This window comes from Antrostomus carolinensis, unplaced genomic scaffold (assembly GCF_000700745.2).
Source record: "Antrostomus carolinensis isolate BGI_N321 unplaced genomic scaffold, ASM70074v2 scaffold11855, whole genome shotgun sequence".
NCBI classification, from domain to species: Eukaryota; Metazoa; Chordata; class Aves; order Caprimulgiformes; family Caprimulgidae; genus Antrostomus; species Antrostomus carolinensis.
In genome coordinates this window covers 1-26118 of record NW_010317118.1, presented here as the reverse complement: position 1 = coordinate 26118, position 26118 = coordinate 1, and the positions used below count along the sequence as shown (strand labels likewise).

The following is a 26118-nucleotide window of genomic DNA, read 5'->3' as shown; positions in this document are numbered from 1 at the left end:
GCCCCGCGTCCGGCCGGGCTGGCGGCCCCGTCATCGGGCTGCGCTCTGGCCTGGCATGGGGAAAGCTGGGCCCCTGCAACGCTGAACTGAGAGAGCCGTGGGCCTCTGGGAAGGTGAAGGGATTTCCAGCACTTCTGCTATACTGTGGGTGTTTGAAGCTGCGTGGAGAAGAGCTGTTTTTCCTGGTGCTAAACCTGCTTTTACTAGACTGTGGAAGGGAGTAGTGTATATTTTCTGTGAGGCTCTTCTTGAGCTTTAGGAACAAAACTCACGGATCACGGTGAGCACTCCTGTTGATTCTTGGAACAAAAATTTTTTTAGTAGATCAATAGTCTGGATCTTCTCATCAGCAAGAAAATGCTGATCACTTCAACAAATGGTGATGAAATGGTTTCAGTTTTGCAGAACAAAAAGCCACAAGCCTCTCAAGCCATTTTTAAGAGCAGGTTGAAGGGGTGGTGAAGCATGACTGGAAAATCCAGTAAGGCTGGCTCTTGATTTGGCATCCACTTTCAGTTGCTGTATTGACTTAAAACTCTAGAGTGGAAGATGATGTTTACTTAAGCTCAGTGACATTAAGCCCACTAATATCTTTTCCTTTTTTGTGCCTTTGCAGGGGAAGAAGTTCAACTTTGGGAAAATTCTCTTCAGCAACACCACCATTTTCCTGAGATGTAAGTGGTTACGGGGGATTAACCTGCTCTCTCTGCTGTTTAACACCCTCTACTTGAACGTTAGGGACTCAAAACACTGAAGTGTTTAATTGCACTGTTGCATTGACAGCTAATCTAGCACTGGATGAAAGCCATAGTTCTGATATGGTTGGGTGTGTTAACAGCCTTGAAGCTTCCCAGTTGTGATCTGTTTAGGCAATACCAGAAATGAATGGTTCTGTTCAGGCCCTCTGTGGAGAGGGTAAGATGGGCAACTGGAGTACCACTTCATTTCAGATGGTGGGTAATCAGGTGTGGGGTGTGCTGAGCCCTACTGTGAGGTGTGCTTTCCCTGTTTAAGGTATGCTAAGTTCCTCCAGTTGAGAGATCTGATGCTGGCTGAGGCAGAGGCTGTTTGTATTGCAGTGTGACTGAGGCCAGTGTGCAGTGCTTTTTTGGGGCCCTGTTCCTTTTTAGCTGGGTGCTTCTGGGAAGTGGTAAGGGAACGTTGGAATGTTGTTGCACACTATGGCAGAGCTCTCCTGAGAGCTGTTTTCTTCTCCTGATCACAGTGTCCGAGTGTGCTACAGAGCAAACATGTTTGCAGCCTTCTTGCTTGTTCTCTCTGTTTATTGCTCCTTACTGATCTGGCCAGGGCTGTGGGTTATGTAGGTTACTGCTCAAAGGAGAGTTTCTGTAAAATACCCTCTTACCTGTAAACATGAGGACAGCATTTAGATGACAATGAGATGATCTAGGTGATTTGTGGAAGCGACTAGCTGATTTAGAGAGGCTTGAAATCTTTCTCATGTGCTTTGAGCATGTTAAGGGGTTGTTTGCACCAGTTCCTACCATGGTGAGGAAGAAGCTGTTTGATCTCCAGCTGCTAACTGAGTAGTTACACAGGTACAGTGCCAGTGAATGCCTTTCTGCACTTGTGTCAAATGAGGCATAAAAGTCACTTTAGAGACAATTAATGGAATCTGTGCCTTTGTCACTTCAAGGCTCTTTTTTTTTTAAGTAAGAAAATTAAGGTATCATGAGGATTAGCTGATGTTTCTTTATGAAATTGCATATTACTGTGCTCGATTATGTTTAGTACTTACCTTATTGTTTTTCAGATTTAATATCAGATACCTGCCCTTCTCAAGACAGTGTTTCAAAGGGAGTCTTTGCCTCCTTTAATCCCGTGTGAATCTGAAATAGGAAGCTGGTATTAAAGCAGTTATTAGTGAAGGTCCATCATGTCAGGAGTAAGGTTTTCCCACTTACCAGGTGTTGCTCAAATGCTGAGTTTTGTGGTTTGCGGTGTGACAATTGCAAGTGTGCAGCTGCAGCATCAAAATGTAGAAATCTGATACTTGGGGAAAAGGAGAGTGGGTTTGAAAGGGCATTTGGAGCTTTGGTAGGTGTTAGGCTTTCTTGTCTAAAGCTTAATAGAAATAGTGTACTCATACTAACGTGGCATCTAAGATGTGAGTCTCTGCAGTGAAGTGTGTGGTAAGTCTAATCATGAGGTGTACAGCTGAAATAACCAAGAGCAGGAAGGAAGTAAGGCACGGAAAAAAATAAAATCTGTTTGTTAGAAGATGGGTTTGTGGCAGATCTGGCAGTAAGAATTTGATCTCCTGGCTCCTGATGTGGACTTAAACTATGCTATGCTGTCAGCCTTTAAACAGGCTTAAAATTCTTCAGTGAAGACACCTGTTTTACATACCAGTGTGATTAAAAGATTTACATAAATTTAGATAATGAATCACTGAAAGAAGAAGGAACAAAGGCTAGGAACTTAATTTCAGTTTCTTGGGCTAGATGATACTTAAACTGCATCTGATACCGAGAAGCTTCAGCTTTACATATTGCTGCTTTTCTACCTGTGTCTGTGTGAAAACTGGGCTCTCTTGTTTCCCGTCTGTTGCCTCTTCCATCTGCTCTGTGATGTTTGTGTGAACAATATGATCCTTTCTTGCCAAACGTGATTGTTCACAGGGAGTTCATGTTTTCGATGAGCGCCTGCATCTCCTCCTCTACCTCCTCATCCTTTTTCTTTCTCCTTCTTGATTATTTTTTTTGTGTGTGTGTGTGTGATGTATTGGTGTCTGATGCTTTCTGCTTCTGACTGGGAAGACTGCCACTGGTGTTTAGTATTGTCAATAATGAATTTATTTTGACCTCCTACTTTTCTAAGTGCTGTTCTAGAAGATACCTGGTTTCCTGTCTAGGATCATGGTAGGAATCCTACTCTCTGTAGATGAGTACAAAGACTGCGTTTGAGTTGAATATTGCTGGTTTTGTTTGAAGGCTAAGGAACTTAGATTTCCATGTTGCTGAATTGAGTAAATGCCATGGATGCCTTTTCTGTCTTTAAGAGTACTTTCTTTCTGTAGTTTTGATGTTTGCAGATATTGGTGGATTGTTCTAGTTGTGGTCTGTTTTGCCTTTAATTGGTGTTACTGCTGAACATAGGGTTTAAATAATCTTACTTATTTTTAATAGGTAAAAAAGTATTTGGAAGGAATTTTTGAACCTGTCTTATTTTCTGATAGCACTTTTTTGCAATGTTCCTCATTTGATCAATGTTATCAGAAGAGCCTTTGTCTTCTAAGAATTTGCCATCTACCCATGTTGCTGCACTGCTTGTGTTGCCTCTTCGTTTTTTTTTTTGTTGTGCTCTCTGCAACATCTAGGTGTATGTGGAGAGTGTACGCCTTGTTTTCACGCTTACCAGGAGGTGTCATAAGGGAACTCTTATTTTTCAGTGATTGCATTCCAGTCTTTTTTTTTTTTTCTTTTTTAATCTTTAGTGTTAGAGACTCAGTTGTTGAGTTTTTAGCCCTCCATATACTTGCTTTAATAGTCATGTGGTTTAAAGTGGGGTTACTTAAGACTCCATGGAAGAGTCTTATTTCTCGTTGCATTTTTTACCTGCAGTGGTCAGTATAGAAACATTCATTGAAAGCTCTGTACATGTAACAAGTTTGTGGGTGTCTAGTCTGAGGTGAATATCGCCTGTGAAGGTGGGGGGGACTTCTTAGCCACCAGAAACTTGCTGTCAACTCCAAAAAGTTTTGCCTGGCAAACCCAAACATAATCATCTAAATGGCTCTTCCGGGACTCTGAATAATCACTGCCCATTTTGTTTAGAGGTGAAGTGTTCTTAATGTCAAATTCTATTCATCAGGCTTTAGTTTCCAAATGAGGTTTGAAACACCAAAATCACTCAGTCTTTCTGGGGGAGGGAGGGGAGTCTTGTGTTTCACTTTTCATGCATGTTGTTCTCTAATAAATCAAAGCAGGAAGTTGTCTTATTGCTGTTTTAGATAGCAGTGCAGCTTTGACAGAGTGAGTTAATGTATGGATGGTTTGTTTGTCTTTTGGGAGTCAGGATGGGTGTTGACTTGCAAAACTGGTGATAGTATTGGTATATTTAAATTATCTGTGCAAATTGCCTTTAGTATTACCCTGTTCCTAGCTCTCTCTGCCTGCTATGTCCCCCTATATCTGGGAAAGGGAAATCCTTTTGTGTTTTGTAATCACCAGTAGTCACTGCTGTTCTCCTTTTGTTTGGTATTTGCACTTGCTGAAATATCCCTGATTATCTTGAGAACAAAGTTTCCAAATGATCTTCAGCTCTTTATTAGAATTGTGTAACATAATGGAATTTTTTTTTCCACATGCTTCTTTGTTTCACCGAACAGTAATGGATTACTTGAGGAAAAAGCTTTTCTATTGTTTTGCTTTTAGTTTTATGTTTAAAATAAATGTCATAATGGTAGTTTGGCACAGTGGTGTGGTGGTGGTAGAGGGTGTCTTACATGTTCTTATGGTTATTTTTGTTGGTTTTTTTTTAGTTGAAGGGGATGAAAAAAGTTGTGATCCCTCTCAAAGTTACAATGTTACTTGGTATTTAAGATATTCTGACTGCTACAATGAAGTCTTCAACTTTGGGGTAAGAATTGTGTGGAAAACATGGGTTATGATTTTTAGGGGTAGGCATACCTGGGGGTGAGGGTATTGGAGATGTCTCACTTGCATCCTCATTACTCTTTGGGCCTAAAAGACACACTTTTCCATGGAAGATAACTGATTTCTGGATCACTGGGAATGGAATTAAAAGAAACTGATCCACAGCTTGCTGGAATTACTGACTTTTCCTGGCTTTTGGGTAACGTCAAAGTGTTTGTCAGAATTCTTCAAAACCCAGAAGCTTAAAAAAGTACATTGAATCTAAACGGATGCATGTGGGTTTGTCGTAGATGAAAATATTATTTACATCCATGCTTAATGACAGCAAATAGAAAAAATTAAATGTTTTAATGTCTGGTCTAAATTCTGTTCTTGTACACTGCAAGTATTAGTGATTTATACAAAATGTATAACATTTCTATCAAATGTGGTAGAACACAACTGTGGTTTATACTGTGTAACACCTTTTCCATGTTTACTTAAAATATTATTTATGACAGTTGTAACTACTAACCTAACACAGTACTGAGGTCTTTAGTCTTTAATTTATAATGTAGAGTTTGTTCTGTAGACTGAAGTTTATGCTGCTGCACCTCTACTGTAGGAATACTGGAATTACTTTTTTTTTAATTAAGTATTAATTCTTACTTGAAGCCTGTATGGGGTTTTTTTGCCTTTTTTATTTTTCTGAGGAAGAATAGTCTTGTGTGATTCTGATAGCCTTTATCCTGTTAAATTCTGTTGAAGAGGGTGTGCAGATGGTGCTCTCTAGGTCTTGCAGCTGCCTGCAGAGATAAACCATTTGATATATTAGATGCTAACCGAAGTTCTGTTCTATGTTTGGCAGGATGAACAGGCAGAGTACTATTTTGGGGCTACATCTGAAGAGCATCCGGGTTGGTCAGGATACTATGCCACGGCTTCTCTCCTCTTTCCAAATTGCTCTGAGCTCTTCAGGCCTCAGGTATGGGTAGAAACTTCTTCACAGTTTGCTCTGTTCTCTCATAGAACATACAGAGAACGTGGTGGTTCCTGTTAGATGTGTTAGCATCCCATGCAAGTATCACTGCAGGTTGGGAGGTACTTGTTTTTGTATGTTTATGACAACCAAACTGCAATGATGATTCCTTAAGTGTGCTTTACTTCTGGCTTGCTATTCAACATGTGGCCCACTATGAGGGGGAAAAAAAAAACCCAAACCACTGTAAATTACCGTGCTTCTTTTTGTTTGTGGTTCTGTATTCTGAATTTGTTTCATTTATAGAAGACTGCTGGTAGTTGAGAAGAAGTGTGAATCTCTGGCAGCAGAGCGAAGCTCCCACTAAATTTGGGTTGATGAAGGACTGGCATTGCTCAGATAATGTTCATTTATAATAATGGAAAGGGAAGAGTGTTGAGAAATGGGTTATTTACGCACTGATAGTAGGTTAAAAATGAGAAATAAGTAGTGCTAAAATGTGCAAATAGGGGTGAGAAGACAATGCAAAACAGTGTAGTTTTGAAGTAATATGCAGACATCGGCTCTATCACCATATCACCAGGTGAAGCTGTGCAATTGTATTAATGGCAGTACCAATAGCACGTGCTGTCTTGCTTTAATGCTGCACTTAAGAATTCAAGTTTCATTTATACTATTCAAACTGATGGTATAAATGAAAAAATAGTTGGTTTTTTTTTTTCATAGCAAATTGTGCAGTGTTGCATCTGTAATCAGCCATTCCTGATTTAGACAAAAGGTTGTGGGTAGAGAATACTGGGAAATGTCTCATAACTATTGAACCTAGTATTGTGGGGTTCTTAAAATTTTTGCTTTGTTTTTTAAGAAAAAAGACATGCCTAAAGGTTTGAAAAAAGTTTTTAATAATCTGTTTGCATGCCTCTTAATTCCTTTAATATGTGAAGATGGCTTCAAAGGTTTTTTTAAAAAATAATCTGCATGCTGCCTGCTTTTTATGTTTAATAATATGAGAAGTGTCGGTTCTACTTGGATTTATAGCAGAGATCTTGTGGGTTTAGCTGTGTAGTGTGAACTCGGGCATCTTAAATTAATGTTCAAGTTGGTGAAACGAGTTTTAAAAGTCCTTAAGTGACTTTTCCTCCAATTCATTTGGGAAATCTACTAAAATTTAAACAAAAGATACTCCTCTCAGATATTAATTTCTGAAGTTTCACAGACTTTTCTCCTTTTGATCATTCAGCTTTTTTACTTGTGGCATAGCAGTTTCACTAGATTTCAAGTCAACGTAGTTTTCAAGAATGGCAAAATCTGGATTGCTAATAGGGACCTTTTTTTTTCACAGAGTAAGGCAGGATTCTCCAAATCCTATTTCTGTCTGTGTAGACTTCATCTAGTAATGGAGATAGCCAACAGATTCATATTTGGAAAATAAAATTAACTTCACCACTGTCATGTCTAGGGGTGAAGTTCTAAAAATAGCCACATGTCTGGGAGGAGGAAAAGGAACTCTCAAATGACAAAATAATAATCTAAGTATTCAAGACTCCCTCCACAAATGAGCAGTTGTTTGATTTAGAAAAATTAAAGCTCTTTAATACAGCTGTTCAGAGAATCCTTCTTTATAATCAGGTTTACTGAAAGCTATTACAGTTATGTTTATATAAAGTGCCTATAAATGGTGTACTTTTCATATATCTTGCAGATTTTCTATAAAGAATTTGTTCATCCCGAGCCTCTCTCACCTGAGAAACAAGAGGTAAATTTTTGTTTTCCTCCTAATAAAAGACTGTAGGCGTGGAAGACATAGTTTGGGTATATTGATTTATCTATTTTTCTGTTTTTCTTTAAGGGCTTAAAAGATAAGAAGGAGAGTGGAGGAAATCACACAATGGTGGCAGATAAAACTGTATGTATATTTAATTTAAATGTGGCTTGGAATCCAGCAGTCTTGTGGTGTGTTTTTTTTTTTTAATTTATATTTTTTGTATAAGAAATTACTGGTAGCATTTACAGGGATGGTCCAATTCTATTTTTTTTGACACCTGGGGTTTTTTTTTAGCTTGAAACTAGGTAGCATTGTGTGGAAAAACAGAAAAACTGTAATAGAAATAGAGTAACTACCTGTTCTATATGTGAAATGTAGAACTCATACCATTCCAACTGATGGTATAAATGAAAAAATAGATTTTTTTTTTTTTCATAGCAAATTAATCTTTGATATCTGTTTTAAGTGGCAGCTAATACTTGGAGATTAGATTTGGTTTCATCTTTAACTATTCAGTCTTCTAAAACATTGTACTTAACAAGTTGAGTGATTATTTTTGATTTTCAAATCAGTTAGTATTTTTTTATATATTATGTTCAAGCCTTAACCAGGAATAATTGTCAAAATAACTTCAAATTGAATGTCCTGGATGCCAACAAAGAAAATGTATTCAACTCCCTGTGTACTTACAGGGCCATTTACCTTAAAGCTAAAACCTAAATAGCTGTGTGTGCAATTGTGAAATAAGGAATTAATGCAGCAAGAGATGGAGATATTCTAAATGCAGAATTGGTGTATAAAAAATATATCAATTTTCTTTTAAGTTTACCATGTTTTTAACTAAGTCTTTTATTTTCAGTCAGTATCAGCATAAACTTTTTTTTTGATACATAAAATTGTGTTGGCTTTAGGTCTTGTAGTCAGGAGGTTTCTTAAAAGAAGTGCATGCTCTTAATATTGAAATTCTCTTGGAGAGGCCATTATAAAAAAAAAAGTCTTTGTGGTAGTTCTGCAGTGGTCATGTGAGTGGCATACATGTAGATAGTTTTAGTTTTAATCGTAAAGTTCTTCGTAAATATTGCAGTTTCTGAGATGGCTAGAACTTCTTCAGTTGTGGAATTTAACAGTTTTGTATGCTGGAACTCAAAGAAATCTCTGATTTCTTTTAGAGTGCAAATATTTATCTGGGCAGGCTTCCTCTGTTAGTTCATTGGCAGCGTTTGAGAGCTGTTGCAGGGGCAGTAGTACTTTCCACAGGAAATTACTGCTATGGAAATTTGTTACTTCTCAGCTATCTCTTATATTTTACACTATAAAATTCAATCTTCATTAGGGAGCTGAGTAATATGTAGTTGTTCTGCTGCCAAACAATTCATTTTGGGAAGAAAGAACTAGCTCTGTGATGGTCCTAATGTTTCTAGACTGAAAACAAGGAATAGGATGCTTTGCTGAATTCTCTGTAGCTTTTGTGGTACCTTTGAGATCACTCTTGCTGTAAGCCAGTATTAAATTTGCAAATAAGCCCTGACCACCCCCCAGGTCTTTGAGAATTCTCCTGGATTCAAACAACTAAATTTAAAGTATTATTGTCTAAAAAATAGTTTTAAAATTTATGTATCAAATATTTATTAACAAGTTTTAGGCCTGGGAAGAGGTGGACTTTATTTTTACATGAAGATGACATCCATGTATGGCGAGTCTACTTCTGTCTTTTTGAGTATGCATTAGCTACATGTAAACACTTTATTTTCAGGCAATGAATGCTGTTATCAAAACTTGGCGAGATGGACCGTATATATTTATTGTGCAAACTGGAATTACAACTGCAAAGGATTCTACTACTAGAGCTAAAAGAATGGAGAAACCAACACCGTCCTCTAATCAAAACAAGCCTTTTACAAGTAAGATAACTGTTTATACAGCAAGCTAAATCTATAGTGCCATTTCTTATGTATACCAGTTTGAGTGTATTCTAAGGTACTTTTAATACATACTGTATGGTTCATTTTCATAAGACTATCTTTTACTTCATGTAGGTGTAAGTATTACCTACTACAACTCTCTTATAAGAAATAGATGATTCACATTAATAAGCTCAAATCATGTAGAATACAATGATCATAATTGTCACCTTGAAATTACAGTATATAGCATATCCAACAGTGCATTGATAACCTATCCAAACTTTAGAGAAGTTTGAAAATCCCCTTAAAATGTTAACTTATGTGGTTTTTTGAACTTCCCTGTTACACATGAATCACCAGCACAAATTACTCTAAGTACTGCCATGAGTTACTTGGTAACAGAGCATGTATTGCATGCTTTTAGCCGAGTTCGATTAAAGTGCAAGTTAGATTTAAAAGCTATGGGGAAATTTGGAATTTCTTTATGCTGGAGTAAAAATCAGTTAAGTACTTTATCCTGGCTTCCTCCTTTTGGTTCTTCTTCAATTTGGTTATTGGAATGTCTTTTAACAGTGACAGTAGAACTGAAGGGGCCATATGAGTATCTCTCACTTGCAGACTATCCTCTGATGATTGTAAGTAAAACAGCTACTTTGACCTATAAAGTTGCCGGTTGATTTGAATCTTAATTAAATACTCTCCTTCCATACTTTAGGAAACACAAAGCCAGTGTCTCAGGAAGAAATAATTTAGCAGAGGATATTTTTTTGTTTGGTGGGGCTTTTTTTTTTGTGTGTGTGTGTGTGGTTTTTGTGGGATTTTGTTGTTTGTTTTTTTTAACTGAATACAGGGTAGGGAAAACAGACATAGATTTCAGATGTTTGCATATGTTACTTATGTCCTTCTCTGGATTGTTTTACTTGATGCCTGCCAATTTGTAGTTCCAGAAGTTATCAGTATCATTACCTCTAAACTGGGCAGTTTTACTGATGGTGTTTTTCTCCTTAGCTCATATTTTAGAAAATTTTATGTTCTATGCTTTTGTTCACAGCTACCCTTTTGTTTGTCACTGCTTTCTTTGTTCTTTTACAGCTTAATCTTCCTTCCTCCGCCAGCTGTCTTAGACCCCATGAGGAGGTCCTTAATACTGCCTAACAGTGAAAGCATCATTGAACTACAAAGAGCTAATTCCCTTTTTATTCAAAGGAGTTGTTGACTTGGTTGCTAGTTGCTCCGGTGGAGGAGGCTAAGAAAATAAAAGAACTTAAATATTTATGTAGTGTAGACAGACTTTAGCTGGGGATAAACAACAAGTAAGGTCTCTAGCCTGACTGCATTGGCAAGAGTGGTCTGCAAATAGGAGAGCCTGACAGAAGTAAAAAGCCTCCAGTAGTTCTGTTGACATGTAATTCACTAGTGTGAATATCCCCGTGTGGCAGGTCCAGAAGGTGGTCTCTGTCTAGATGTTTCTGTAACAGAGCATCTGTAGTTGAACTAGCATGCCTAGGTCCTTACCGTGTGAATTCGTGGATTAGTCAGATGTGAAAATCTGTAAGGGTCAGTAAACTGTTCTCCTAAGGAAGTTGTTTCCAGTTTGTGAAAGTTTCAGTGGATTGTGCAGCTGACTTCAATGCTTGCTTGGTTTAAAAAAACCTCCTGCAAGAGGAGACTGCTTGATTTGTCTGATACTTCGGCTAAGTACTTCTTGCTATTCATTTAATGTCTTACTCTATCCTTCTTACCCCTCTTCTTAATCTCAATGTCCTTTTTAAAAACTTAACTTGCTCTGGTATAGTGCTGTCATTTGGAAAATCCAGCACTGAGTAGTGTTTTCAAGCTTCTTGTTTGCCATAGGACACATGTACCCTGAAAGTTCTTCTGAAGCAAGTAACACTGGACTGAAAAAAAAAATAAATCACAAAATGATAATATATAAATGAACATCTGTGTTTCTCTTTCAATTCCAGATTTTTGTCTGACCTAAAGCTTGTTCAAAAACTGAGTTTGGTGGCAATTAACTTTTGAGATAAGTTATTATTTGAACAGAGGGATTACAACCATCAGTTGCTTATCTCTGTTATGTGGAATGGTGTGTAAAGGTGACTTGTAGGTTTATTTGCAGGGTACTCTTGAGTGTACAGTGAAGTTAGTAACAATAATATGTGAGAAGGGACAGGGTTTCTAATACTTGATGATTTGCCTGAGCTCTTATCTGAGTTCTCGAAAGCTAGTAGCACTTGATATCTTCCTTGCCTGTGAATAAATTGGCAGACTGCTTTTCAGGAGAGATACTGCTCAGAAATTCAATTACTCTGATTCCCTTTGCTGGCAGTGATAACTTAGGCTATCACTGTAAAAGAATCCAGAGAAGACAAATGAAGCAATGCTTGTTTCTAGTCACTTTTGTGTAGTTGCTATACTAGGGGAGAAAATGGAGCTGTCTCTCAGCTGTGGAATAGAAACAAGAAAATTATTTTTCTGGGTCTGACATTCCTATTTCTTGCTTCTTTTTGTGTAATAGTTTTTCATGGTGATGTGTATTGTGTACGTATTCTTCGGGGTTCTGTGGCTTGCGTGGTCAGCCTGTTATTGGCGGGATCTCCTGAGGATCCAGTTCTGGATTGGTGCTGTTATCTTCCTGGGAATGCTGGAGAAAGCAGTTTTCTATGCAGAGTTCCAGAATATCCGCTACACAGGGGAATCTGGTAGGTAGCAGTTGCAGCTTGCAGTTTAATTCATGGGGCATAGCACTAAAGGCTTATGCTAAACTGGGGTGACATGCATATTAAGGATATGACTACTTGAGGATTGTTTCAAAACAAAGAACAGAACTAGAGTTTCTGCATTTTTGTAATGTATTGTAAATATGATGATCTGTGCTCTCCTAAAGCTAAAATGCTATTGCTTTTCTGATCCTGAGCACAGTGTCTTAGGGATGTAAGATGCTAGATTCTGGACAGTGTTCACTGTAAACGCTGGCTTGAAGCTTAAAATAGGACTTCTTAAGTGTAGCTTGTAATTAATTTCTGACAATTGGTATTGGCCTTGGAAAGAGACTTTGAAACTCGTTATTCAACTTGACAGCATTGCAGATTACTTTTGGTATTTAGCCCATAGCCTGATAATCCATTTTAAGCTATTCTCTCCACATAAAACTTTGGAACTCTGTTTTTCAGTTTTTAGGATGCATATAAATGAAACCCTGCAAGTAAAACTTCATTATAACTTTGTTAATTGGCCACACCCATGGTACAGAAGGTTTTGTTGTTTGACTTGTTTGAAAGATCATCCAGGCTGATCTTATGGATAAATGTTTTATGGATCATTTACTGTCTACTTTCTATGGATGTAAAATTTGTCAGTAGCTTTTTTTATGCTGTGACCTACATTTTCTGAACGCTTACTCCAGATGTAGGTAGTAACAAGTTTATACACTTGAATAGTCTGCTTTCTGAAAATAATTACATCTACTTTCATACTACGATTGCATGCAGTAGTTAATAAAACAGAAATTATATTTTACTAACCTAGCTTCCTCCTCTTTGCTTTTGGTAGTTCAAGGAGCAGTAATACTGGCAGAACTGCTTTCTGCTGTGAAGCGCTCATTGGCTCGAACTCTGGTTATCATAGTCAGCCTGGGATATGGGATAGTCAAGTGAGTAATTCTGTTCCAGGTTTGCTGTGTGTTCTATTAAAAGGCTTTTCACTGTTGGTTTTTAATAACTTAGGGCAGTATTCATCTCCCTGTACTTTGCTACTTAAAAAGTAGGTGCTTTAGTTAAATGCTGTAAAGGTCTAGACTTCAGTAGTCAACAGAGACATACAATTTCATATGGTGGTTACTCTTCTTCCCACCCCTTTCTGTGTACCATCGTTGGGTAGGTTTCTGAGTCACTGTTGAGATACTCCATTGACTGGAATGGGAGCTGTATATGCCTTCCTTCTGGGCAAGGAGGAGCTTCTGAAAATGGGGGAGGTAAAGAATCACTGACAGGGGAGAGGGATCTGCTTTAGGAAGCCTCTGCTGCCCAGACTGCTGCTCTCTCTGTCTGCTCTGCAGTCTGTCCCCAGCTTTATTCAATGGTAAAACAATGTGCTGTGTGGTACTGGAAGCTTCTAGCAAGTGTGGGTGTGCTGGGGGTGCTGAAAGTAGAGATGGGCTGAGACTTCTTGAAATGGTTGGGAAAAGCTAAACAGGTTAACTAGGAAACAGAACTGTTACCAGTCTCTTCCTTAGTCACATCATACCATAAGACAAAATAAATAGTAAGTTTCGAGCACCATAATAAAATTATTTCTGGATCTAGAAGTGCTTGTCACAAGGACCTCTTATTCACATGCTTCATGCCTTGTGTTAGACTTAAGTTGACATCACATCACTTTTTTTTTTTTCCCTACTTAATCTTAATTTCACTTTGTTTTCCTACAGGCCTCGCCTTGGAGTTACTCTTCACAAAGTAGTTATGGCTGGAGCCCTTTATCTATTATTTTCTGGCATGGAAGGTGTTCTTCGAGTCACAGGGGTCAGTAATAATTGCTTGAATTTTCCTGTATGTTACAGATGCTACTGGCTTTATTTACTTATTTGCTAAGGGAGAATCCCAGGGCTAATCTGAAAGAAGGAACAGAGACAATGAAGTGGTTAAACTCTGTGACTGCAGATAAAGATTATTGACAGTTATTTTAAGTTTGGTGTCTTCTCTATTTAATCAGAATGTAATTCTGATTAATTTATTTTGAAATAATTCTAATAGTTTTCTCATTAGTCAGGTTTCAGACACTGTATTCTGCCTGGACATTTGTGTCTGATACTTTGGATTAGGTAGGGCTAGTTGCAGACACAAACATACAGCTTGGGTCATCTGTCTATGAGTCTAAAAGAAAAAGGAAAAAAAAAAACCCAACAATAAACCCCTCCTGACCCCACCCCCCAAAATAACCAAACCAAACAAAAAAACTCCAAAAAAACCCCAAACCAAACAAAAAAACCCACGAACAAACCCACCACCACTCAGTTTGGGAGGCTGCACCTGGGGAAGTGCGTGTGAGTGGTGCTGCTACTTACTTCGTTAAGAAGTGTGTTTCAGGATGTAGACTTCTGTTGTTCTGTTGTTCTTTGGTATTTTGGGATAAGGTATTTAACATCTCATATATTTGGTACTTTTTCAGTTTTTCTATGACACTGTGGCTCTGATAGCAAACTTGGCCCTGTCCATGATTGATGCCTGTATTATTTTGTGGATATCCTTTCATAAACTGCAGAGTGTTAAATGGTTATTCAGAGCTTATTATTTCTGCCTAACACTTAAAAGGAATAAAAGGTGATTTGCTTGTTTCAGTCAGGACTTTGATAGTTTTTGATGTACACACAAAGGCAGTTTTTGTCACTTTCAGTGACACTTTCATGGTTGCCAGTGGAGCCTTCAGTTCGTCTATGGACAGTGTAAAAGATTTAATTACTACATCTCTAACAAGCTGTTTGCTAGTTTTCTGTAACGGAAGTGGCCAGAGCACATTGTCACAGCAGTTGCCTTAAGCAGAGGCTCCTTTTAATGGTGGTAGATTGACTTAAGTTGGAAAACTACTTCTTGCCTTGCTGTTGGAAATCTGAGAACTGACAATGTGGGATTGTCAGTTCCCCTCTGTGCACTGGGCTAAACTCTTGGTTCAAGCCCTCTGCTTCTGTAGTAAAACTCAGAAGCATTGTAGTAGAGTATTTGTGGTTTCTCATAATATACCCTGATCCTCCTCACTTCTTCTGTACCTTGTTTCCTTTTCAGTTTGTTCTTACTGGCTCTCTCTTTGTCTCCAGGCCCAGAATGATCTTGCCTCCTTGGCTTTTATTCCCCTGGCTTTCCTAGATACTGCCCTGTGCTGGTGGATATCCTTCACTATTTTACTTTGTGGGGTGTGTTTTCTTTCAAATTTGTTTTTTTGGGGAGTCTTTTTGCCTGGACTTTTTTTTTTTTTTTTTTTAAATCAGCTTCAAGTAATATTCTTTCTACTTCTGGTAGAAGATAATAGAACCTCTGTAATTGAGTACAGGTAAATGTCTGCTACAGCCAATGCAAGGAAAGCTAGGTAACCAGTAGATAACCTGTGTTAGAGCAGCTCCTGAATATAGACTAGTTAAGTCTGTCTGATTGTTGAAATATGAAATTAATTTGTTCTAGTGTAGCGCTGTAACAGTACCATAGTAGTAGCCTTTGGAGAACAGACTCAGTTTGTATTTTGGGGAGAACCTTTCTTAGCAACATTAAACCTAAAATTCTGTAAAATTTGAACTAATCTTGAAGTAGTTAGGTGATAGAATGGGGCAGGGTTAACTTTTTGGTGTCTTGACATATTGCATCCAAACAACTATAATCTTGTGTGACTTTAGCAAGTGCTGTCAAATGCTGAACTCAAAGCCATGTATAGCAAAATCTCTGTAAAGTGTTTTTAGTGGAAGTCAATCACAAAACTCTCTTTAAAATATGAATAGCTTGGTGCCCAGCTATGACAACCCCAATTCTCTACTACCGTGACGTCTCTCCCAAGCACTTGTTTTGTCAATATGGAAATAAAATTGTAGACAAAAGGGTGAAGATATATGTATGCACTGTCTAATTGGATTTTAACTCGCTTCTAGTTCAGACTTGATTTTCCATTTATCAGAAGTACAACTAATGTTTTTCTGGAGGAATAGGCCATAGTCCAAAATAGATGCATGGATACCATCTTTGTGTGACAAGAGTTCTAGGTTTAGATGACTAAATAACATGAAAGGGATGGATCCTGCTTTTGGCAACTTTGCCATGGAATGAACTTTTCTTCTACTGAGTCTGGTCTACCTTTTTGGAGGGCTAAGTGTGTGAGTGGGAGAGCTGTTGATCATAAGAGCTATGTCACCCTAAGTCTGTGACCAGCTTGTGCTTTCAAAGGCTTTCCTTGACTTTCCATACATATTCATCAGCTTAACTCAAACAATGAAACTGCTAAAACTTCGAAGGAACATTGTGAAACTCTCTTTGTATCGGCACTTCACCAACACACTCATCTTGGCAGTAGCAGGTAAGCAGAAAATTAATCAAATATGAGCACTTGCCGTTTCCATACCATGTATGGCTTGATTTGATCACTAAAGCAGATTTTTGAGTTTGGTGACCTTTCTGTAAATGCAGTCAAAGTGCTTGGTGTGTCTAATACTTGACCCATGTCTAATAGTGAGTCTATGGCAGGTGTTATGTTGATATGCCAGAGGCAGTGGATTATTAGTCCTGATGTTGATAAGGTCAGTAGTTCTAAGCAGCTTCTCTAACAGAGCACTTTTGTCCCTCTTAAAGCTGCTGGGGGCAAAAGATTATTATCCTATGCTGTTAACATCACAGAGGTGGTTTTTTGCCAAAATCACAGTATCACTGTGTACTATGGGATTTTAAAAATGTCTGAAGACCAGATAACCGGAGATCAGAGTGATTCTTGGAAAAACAGTATTCTTAATATTGTAACTTCTTAATCTTGTAGCATCTTCCCTCTATTCTGGAAGAATACAGATTCAGATTGTCTTTCCATTTGTCATAGTGATGAACTGAACTTCAAGAATAAATCTGTTGGTGCTTCCAGGTGTTCAGCTCCTTGGCTATTTGGAAATGCTATCCATACATTGAGCAGAAAACTTCTAAGGACTGTGCTTTTTTATTTAAACAAACAAAAAAGCGCATTCCTTTTAATCGACATCTCTGATTAAATTCCTTTCAGCATCTGTCTCTTAGTCATCATAGAACACCTTAGTGGAGGGAAATCTCATCTTCTAAAACTGTGGTGGGAGCATATTTTGAGCATTGGAACTCTTATGGGTCAAGATTTGAATGCCTAGGCATTCAGGAAGATCAGATGGGTCATTTCCTTTAGAGTAGGCTTTGTCTGTCCACTGATAATGAAACCATGCTTTGAAGGCTAGATGAAAGTAATGTAAGAATAATGAATAGAGGTGAGGTTGGGTAAATACTTGATTTATGCATTGTGTCTCTGAAGAACCAAGAGCTAAATATACTGGTCTGTGGCTAAATTACTGTATAAGGTCAGTGCAATAAATCAATCTCTTGTTTTCCAAAACTCATAAATTTGATTCTACGAATTCACCATTTAGGTCTTTGCCCTTAGTTTAGGAAACACAGTCCTGTTGGTAGTATATTTGGATTAGCATATTTTGTAGTAATAAGCAGCTTGTTTGCTTTAACATTGCAGCATCTATTGTATTTATCATCTGGACCACCATGAAGTTCAGGCTGGTGGACTGTCAGTCGGTGAGTTTATTTTGTTCCTGCACTTGCTGCCTCTTGATAAATTTACATTTGGCAGTGTAAGAGGTAAGATTGGGCGTTCTGGAACAGATTTTTCTGTAGATTGTGTCTAGAATAACATACCACATGCTAAAATTCTTAGTGGTGTGGATAACAAGCCTCTCTGTCAGATGCCTGTAGTTCACCCTTGGAAAGAGCTGAGGACACGGAGTCTCTTCACAACTTTCTCTATTTGTGCTGCTGTTTTCCTTGACAGGACTGGCAGGAGCTATGGGTGGATGATGCCATCTGGCGTTTATTGTTTTCAATGATCCTTTTTGTCATCATGATTCTGTGGAGACCATCTGCTAACAACCAAAGGTTCAGCTTTTCTTACCTCTTTCTAAAAATTCTGTTTTTTGGGAATGCTTCTCTATCAAAAGAAGTACTGGTGTGTGATTTTAGTTGCTGTATACTGATCCATAAAGATACCAAGCAATGTGTTGTAGGAGCTTGAGGAAAAGTAAGTGTAGGAATTCACACAGATAAAATTAAATCTGTTCCTGATCGTGAACATATTTGAAAAGAAGTGACTTAAACTTTTTATTGTGTAGTTTAGCATGGGTCTTAAAAACAATGGACTACGCAGAATAATCAAGTCATGTGACTGTTGAGGTAATGAGTCTCTTGGGTGGCAAGAGATACTATTCTAAGATAGCTTTCATTCTTTCCCTCCTAAAGGTTTGCTTTCTCACCACTGTCTGAAGAGGAGGATGACGATGAGCAGAAAGAGCCAATGTTAAAGGAAAGCTTTGGTAAGAGAAAATTTTTTTTCACCTAACTTCAGTGTTGAACAGACACTTCTGTGAAGGGAGGTCTATTGTTCTCTGGCAAAAAGTTCATTACTGCTGTAAAAGCAGAGTCAGTGCCTCCCTTTTGCCATTGATTTATGCAGTTGTAGAGGAAACATTGGCTTTATGTTTAGTGTTTACATTGCCTGTTTAATTCTGGGGTTTTCAGATGACACTGAACACACTGCTACTGCTGTGGTTGCTTTACCATGTCCACTGGACTTTGTTTTATTAACTCTATAAAGGCATGGGTTTGGATCTAGTCACGATGGCAAGGATCTCTCGGATATTGTTGCTAGGTGGTGGTTTAGTTTGCAGTTCTCTTTTAAAATCTAGTTTAAGGATTTTCATTTATTACCTGTTCTCTGAATCTTCTTCATTTTCCATATTAGGGCCTAGTACAGGAATGTCCAGTGTAAACATATGGATGAATGTGTTTACATATGAATGAAATTCATGCTCTATAACACTAGTTTGCATCTTTCTTGCCACTCCCCTCCTACTATAAAACCCTCTCTCTTCCCAGCCTCCCATCTCCCTCCTGTGTCTATTGTCCTTGTAACACTATTGTTTGTAAGTTGTATAAAAGGTAGTGTGACATATCTGCTGCTCTCTGTCCACAAATCAGTTCTGCTGGGATATATCGGTGCTGTTAGACCTGTTTAGAGCTGAGGAGGATTTGATGAAGTATTCTGAATAAACACTCAACACTTTAACTTATCAACACTTTCACTTCCGGTCTGAACAATTCTAGTTACGTTATCTCAATCTTTTTTTCCTTCTTTTGTCTTCAGAAGGAATGAAAATGAGAAGTACAAAGCAAGAACCAAATGGGAATGTAAAAGCAAACAAAGCTGTGAGTATGCCCTCCCTACCTCAAAGGATACACATCCCTCTCTCTTGTTTAGTTGCCCCTCAGTAGTATCTCACAAACACACAAAGTGTTCAGCCTATAAATGTGAGTTTTCTGTTTCCTTCAGAGTGGCAGTGAGTTAGTATCATATGTTTACAGTACTTCTGAATACAGGTTTTTAATCCAATTTCCTGTAAGTGCAATAGACTCTTTAGAATTCAATCTGTTCTTTAGGAATGTTTGCACAATCCGGTATAGATATAACTATATAATACTATATTCTGATATGAATAATGCATTATTCATAACAACTTTGTCAGGTTGAGAGGGAGGCTGATCCATATTTTAAATAAATTAATTGCCTTCTAATTTTGACATTTGTGATTCATTACTTGAATGAGTGATGTGTGTAGTGTTATGTAGCTACTTAAATAGTTTGAGTGGAACATTTTCAATATATCTGCATTTTTTCCATGTGGTTTGTAAGCAGACGTGGTTTCACATTCAGCTTGGAGGTAGAAAATATGTCTCAGAATCTTTTAAGGGCATTCATGCATACATTTAAAAGTGGAAAGAATCTGTAGGCATTCATTATAATAGCAGTTAATGTTCTTGTCATTAACACTGTTTTTCTCAAAGGTTGGTTGCAACTGTATACTACTTATCTGAGGATAACATGAAAATCAAACTCTTCTGTTTTGGGGATGGGGGCTGTCAGAAAGGGTCAGGTCTCCAACTTTCAAAACAAGTGTGCTTGCATTGTGAATTAGAGTGTTCGTCAGATAGAAATGAGAAATCCTGACAATATAGTTTAACTTTCCTTTGCAAAGTCTAGCTTGTGCATTTTATAATAATTTTTTATCTATAACTTCTAAAGATGATATTCTTTTGTGGGAGACTAAACTAGATTATATAAATAAGTGTCCTGAGGGCCTGTTTTTCCTAGTCAGCATTAGAGTATTACAAAGTTGACAGTAAGTTATAGGTGGGTTTTGGGGCTTTTCCTTTTATCTTGGAATGTGTTTTCTGTAACCCAGCAATCAAGTTGAAGGTGGGTGGTTTGGTGGTGGTTTTTTTTTTTTTTTTTTTTTTTTTTTTTGAACTGGCATTATAAATACATTGTTTTTGTCAAGTAGGCTGAGAAGAAAAAGGCTTGCATGTGACAGTACTTTGGGAAAACTGACTTTTGTTTTCTACGTAACTTCTGTACTTGTAGCAGGAGGATGACCTGAAGTGGGTAGAGGAGAATGTTCCTTCGTCGGTGACAGACGTGTGAGTATTTTTATAGTTACAATAAAAGCAGCTTCCTTGGACGTACGAACACAAATACATTAGAATGCCTTATAACTTGTATGCTACACTTATACAAGCAGATACTGAGTTCAGCCTGGAATTGGCCTCTGACTTCTTAGCATGCTTCTACTTGGCTTTATGCAGTCTATCAGGCTTATGGTTCATGTGACTTGAACACATGCTGACTTAAGGAACACTGTCTCTGACTGTGAAACTACAGGCTAATTTGTTTGCACTTCACTGAAGTTAAAACTAACTAAATAAATCCCAAAACCAAAGAACAAACACACTCTCTTTCTGTTTAGTGCTCTGAAAAGTCCTTTGAGTATCCTGCCGAATGTAGACCACTAAATAATGTTATTTAGTTCTCAACTTTATTTGGGATGTCTGTTGAGTCATTTTTAGGCTTTTGGCAATATAGCCATCTATGTAGGTAGTCAATATCTATTCTGCTTTTAATAACTTTTACATCCTAAAAATGTTGGTGTCTGTGTCTAAATTTTTCATAGCAAAACAGAAGTTCACAGATTACCTAGGTTCACAAATCTGAACAGGTCTTTTTGGCAGAGGCTCTGGATTTAAGTACAAAACTCTGCTTGAAGCTAGTTAAAGGCAAGAAATCAAGTGAAGCCTCAAGAGGATGAAAAAGTGCGTTTTCTCAATTGAATTCATTTTTCCCAGCTCTAGTACCCATTTTTGAAGAATGGTAGGAGTCCTTAAGAAAACAAGGACTAGACTGGTATAAGCTAGGAAAGGGCACTTTGAGGTAGTCTGCCGCAGGGTTTTCTGTTCTTGAAAGTATGATCCGGGGTTGTAAAGAGATGAGATCCCAGTAGATGGAAGGTCTGTTGTGACTGAAAAAGGCTATGGTACCAGCGTAACTGGTTTGATTTCTGGCACATGTTTTTACAATATTGTCCCATATTGTAAATGTCTTCAGTGGAGTTCCACAGTGTTCCCATATGAATGATGCAGCTTATTTCATGACAACTTGGGAATTGTTCAGCTGGTAATGAGAAGCTTAGAAAAAAAGAATTTTAAAACTGTCAGGGTCATCGAGGATACTCCTTGGGCTCTTCCTTTTTTGTATGTCTTTCTCTAATTTCTGTCTGTTTAATGGAAAGATCTAGCTTCATTATTGCTCTCCTATGCCCTAAAAAGCTTAAGGTGCAACATAAGGCTGAAAATAGTTGTCAATAATATGCTCAGTAGGTTCTCTGATTCTCTTAACTATTTTTTTTTTTTTTCCACCACTGCAGTGCTCTTCCAGCTCTTCTGGATTCAGATGAGGTCAGTAAACAAATCTTCAGTTCAAATTAGTCTTCTGACATGCCAAAGGAGTCATGAGTCAGCTGTTAAGGACTTGGCTTATTAGAACTGGACTCTCTGATCTTGCCAGTGCAGCAGTAGAACACTACAAGGAGGGGAAGGATAGTGGGGACAGCCATGATACAACTTCTTAGAATAGACATGCATATTCTAAATGTGTATGTGTGTTTTAAAATAAGCGGTATATCTTCTGTGTAGGTTTGACTCCTGACTTAAAATTGCTACAAGTGTGTTTGCTGTGAATGTGCAAAGCATACCACCTTCTTTCTGAATAATGTAAACCTCCTAGGGGAAATGACAACATTGTGCATTTTATTTTCCAGGAAAGAATGATTACACATTTTGAAAGGTCCAAAATGGAATGAAGGAGTAGCTTTTTGCTACTGGAAGTGGAGACGCCTCTTTTAAAGTTGCTTGGTGGAGCACATGCATCCTGCTGATTTGTTTCTTGATCTCAGCCTTGGAAGTTTGATGCTTTATTGTCATGAGGGCGTCTTGCTGTGGAAGAAGTTCACAAGGACATTATAAACCTTTTGGAAATTTGAATTTACAAAGTTGCTGCAAGTTTGGATTTTTAAGCAATTTAAATGTGTACTATTCCAGCACCTTCTGTAACTTTTCAAATATTTAATCTGTGAAACTAAAATTCCTAATGTCTGCTTGAGGAGTTTATATTTCAATGTTACAACTGACACTTAGAGGTAAACTGCGTGTAGCTTCTTGGGGAAGGGTGGGGACAGATAAAAACAAGCACTGAAAAAACCAACAGACCCATTTACTGGGACATAACAGCTTACTGCTGTTGTCGTGTCATGTGTCCAACACGAATGAGGGGTTTTTAGAGAGAAGCTCCTGTTACTGAAGAAATTTAAGATGCCAGAAAGGAAATATTTGGAAAAGTTACAGTGATATGAGTTTTTAACAAAATCAAGTGCAATTTTATTCATAACACTGTGTAAGAAAGATTTTTCTATTTTAAATGCCATTGACCTATACATAACAGCTGCATAGAGCTAACACGTGCTGTTGTGGCACATCTCATTGCCGGCAATGTGGTGGATGCCTGGATGCTTCCATGTGTTGCATGATTTAATTTAAAAAGAACCAAAACCAAACATCACCAAACCCATTCCTGCAGTGCTCCACAAGTGCTTGACTACTCACGTTAAGCAGATATTAACTATACATTTCAGCAGAATGAATTCTTCTCCCTGCACATTTAACATCTCCCACTGAGAAGTCAGCAGTCTTCTACAAGAAGATGGCATTGCTCTCTAGAGGGTGCAGGCACTGCTTACCTTACTTGAAAGAGGCTGTGATGGGAGTACACAGTGCTGGGATAGTTCTGTTTCCAGTGTCTGTTTAGAATTGCCTCCCATCTAAGTGGACGGTGGACTTTCCTGTCCCAATTGGTCCCTGTGGCCAAGAGGTACTCTAAGATCACTGTGTTTCAGTCAAAGTTGCAGATTTCTAATCTATATAATTGCTTTTTGTTTCTCCTTTTCAAATGAAAAAGAGCTTTTGAACAGTGTTCTGGTTTTATTCTATGCTTGGCTGTAGAGGCTTCACTTGCAATAACTTAAACATGGCAACCCACTGTGGACTGTATGACAAAAGCTCTAATTTGGATTCATAACCTTTACACCTGGTAATTACCAGGCAAGCAGCACCACAGCTGGACTTCTAGGGAGTTGATGTGGCTGCTGCTGGAATGGCATAGGGAGTCAGCTTTTCTGGTTCTTCACTCATAGCTACGTCAGCAGAAGTGAACATGTGCCTGTACTTCATTCATTCCACTGTAAGGTCTGGTAGCTTAGCTGTAGTTCATATTTATCAGCAATTTATGCTGAACCATGGCACTTTACAGTAGAGTAGCTGGGGCACAAGTGCATGGTATCTTCTGCTAGCTGTGCTGCGGGGACAGCAAACCCTCAGCTGATGGGCAGAGGAAAAAAGCTGTGGCTATAACACCTCGGTCTGCCTCTGCAAGAAATGCTGGAGCTCTTCTACCATCCACTTTAGGCCACAGGTAGAATCTTAAATTAGAAAACACTTCTAATTTGGTATGCTTAATTGATATAGATGAAAAAAGTTACCTCCGTGCCCTTTTGGAGAGAGGAAATTTTGTGAAAGCAAGCTACACAAAACTCGATATTTAATTTTTTTAAAGTCCTATTGTTTTGAGTTATTTGGGTTTTTTGAGACAAATAGAGAAAAATGTTCTCTACTGGAAGCACAAAAGAAGTTTGTATGTACTATTTAATAAAAGCTAGGCAAAGAGTAGAAAGGCTTACATTGTGTCCTTCTGCTTTCTTACCACCTGTTCTCTCACAAGAGAAAGTGTTAACCTCTTCATAAAGCTCCCTCACTTTAACTTTTTATTGCGTGGTATTTTTAATGCAGTTATTCCCAATTAGCTCATCTTTTTTCTTGTTAAGTCTGACAATAGTGTGGAAGTCTGTCCCTTGAAAAGCTAGTATAGATAGGGCAAATAAAAAATCTCTGAACAAAAGTGAAAGATCTAAACAGTTTCCCTAATTGCATTCATAGTTTAATAATTTGAAGCCTAAAATAAATGTAGTAGCAGTGTGGTGCTTTCAGCCTACACTGCAGTGGTCTTGGGCAGTCCTCTCTGCCTTCTACCCTTCCACCCCTGTAGGAACTTCCATCAGTGTTTGAGGTTGTCCTGAATTCCACAGAGGCCTTGTTGCTCCCTTAGAGAGCTGTTCCTCATTTTATTTTCTTCAGGGAAGACTTAATTCAAATTTATACCCATTCTTTCAAAATAGGTATTGTAATTTTAAAACAAAGCGTAAAGGCTACTTGGAAGACTTGATGAGCAGGAAGGACAAAACACATCTACTCTTAGGTCTGAGAGCTGCTTAAGGTTTTAGTGACTATAATGGTGTATAGAAGCTGAATTTTCTTTAGGAAATTTGGCTGCTGACTTCAAGTATCTTCAACAAGCTATTCCCAATTGTGATAATGCTCTACTTGCAAAAGGAAAAAAATTAAAAAAGTCTGCCAGGAATTAAAATATAGAGGGAACTTTTTAAGAGTTACTGTGCCTGATTTTTTCTTGTTTGTGAGAAGTAGCATTGTTGTAGCATATCCATGCCACCCAGAAAACCGAAAACAAAGTAATAGTGATAAAGATTATGATGTTGACCAGCTTTTCATCAGGGTGACAGGATTTTCCTGCTGGGAGCTCCAAAAGAGGGGCTGAGTAGCGCGAGATCACATGGCATGGTAATGAAATGCCACAGGCTTGATAGGCACAGAGTGAGTCAGGGTCATAAGACCTGGTGTAGGGTTGGATGTGTTTGGTCTTATTTCACAGCTGTAGGGGGGTCGTTTTAATCATTTTTTAATTGTTCTGTTCACTTTAAATGGCATTTTATGTTGTATGCTACAGGAAGAGTATGCTACTTCTGTTTTAAAACCTGACGAGGACAATGCCTTGCACTTGATTTGTACTCTGGTAAAAATGGATTACAGCCATTTGCATGTGAAGTAATTATTACCCAGTGTTACTGAAACCTAAATTTCACTAAATTGATGCTGTATTCTTCTTCCTTCTGTAGGATTCCTAGGTCAAGGAGATGGGATACATGCCTGAGCTGTATCTCCTTTGTTAATTTGCAGTTCTAGGTATCTGCAAAGGGGATGTGATTTAGCACTGTTTTGTGCTTTAGCAAGATTTCATTCCTAAGCAGGAGAGAAGTTGGATGCAAGAGTACCACAAGATCTCCCAGCACAGAGCGTCCTCAGTCCCTGTTTTCTGAAACAGTATTCTCTGTTGGTGAAGATGCTGACAGAACTTAGGACTGTGTGCTGCTTTGGTTTGGTTTAGTTGGTTTAGCTTCTAGGTCAGTGGTGGTGAATGTTGTCCCTCTCCACAGCCAATGTAAATGTAACCATGGCCTGTTCTGCAGGGGACACGGTAACAAAGATTTCCTCCTGGAGATTGAACTTCACCTGCCAAGTTCATAGGATGAGTTCATTAAAGTAAAATTTAGGGCCTCTAGAAATAGACATTTACTTGCAAGAGAGGTTTTTCTGTTCTCATCCGGTTTCCATGGGTTACGCCGGTCAGTTTTTGTCTGTGTACAGAAGGACTTCCCCGTGTGCTGTGGTTTTGTGTTAGCAAATGGCAACCGGACACCTCTGCACGTTGTATTGGGAAGACCAAGTGAGTGTCTTACAGCCTGTCCCCTTTCCGGCGGTATGGGGATGCACAGGGTCTATGTCAGGGCGGGGAGAGTCCCCTCAGGGACAGGGA

At 38.3% G+C, this 26118-nt stretch overlaps 1 protein-coding gene across 1 annotated transcript; it reads left to right on the top strand.

The window, feature by feature from the left end:
* Positions 1-616: 616 nt before the first annotated feature.
* TMEM87A (transmembrane protein 87A) lies at positions 617-22507 on the top strand (the record flags this gene model as incomplete). Its single annotated transcript, XM_010168466.2, has 19 exons — positions 617-674; positions 4505-4602; positions 5467-5583; positions 7280-7333; positions 7427-7483; positions 9096-9243; positions 9820-9881; positions 11768-11951; positions 12802-12901; positions 13676-13769; positions 15059-15127; positions 16191-16299; positions 17476-17534; positions 17788-17891; positions 18252-18325; positions 19156-19217; positions 20431-20486; positions 21767-21797; positions 22160-22507. Coding segments are annotated over 19 exons (1578 nt in total), but the record flags the coding sequence as incomplete, so codon positions are not given.
* Between the last annotated feature and the right edge of the window lie 3611 nt (positions 22508-26118).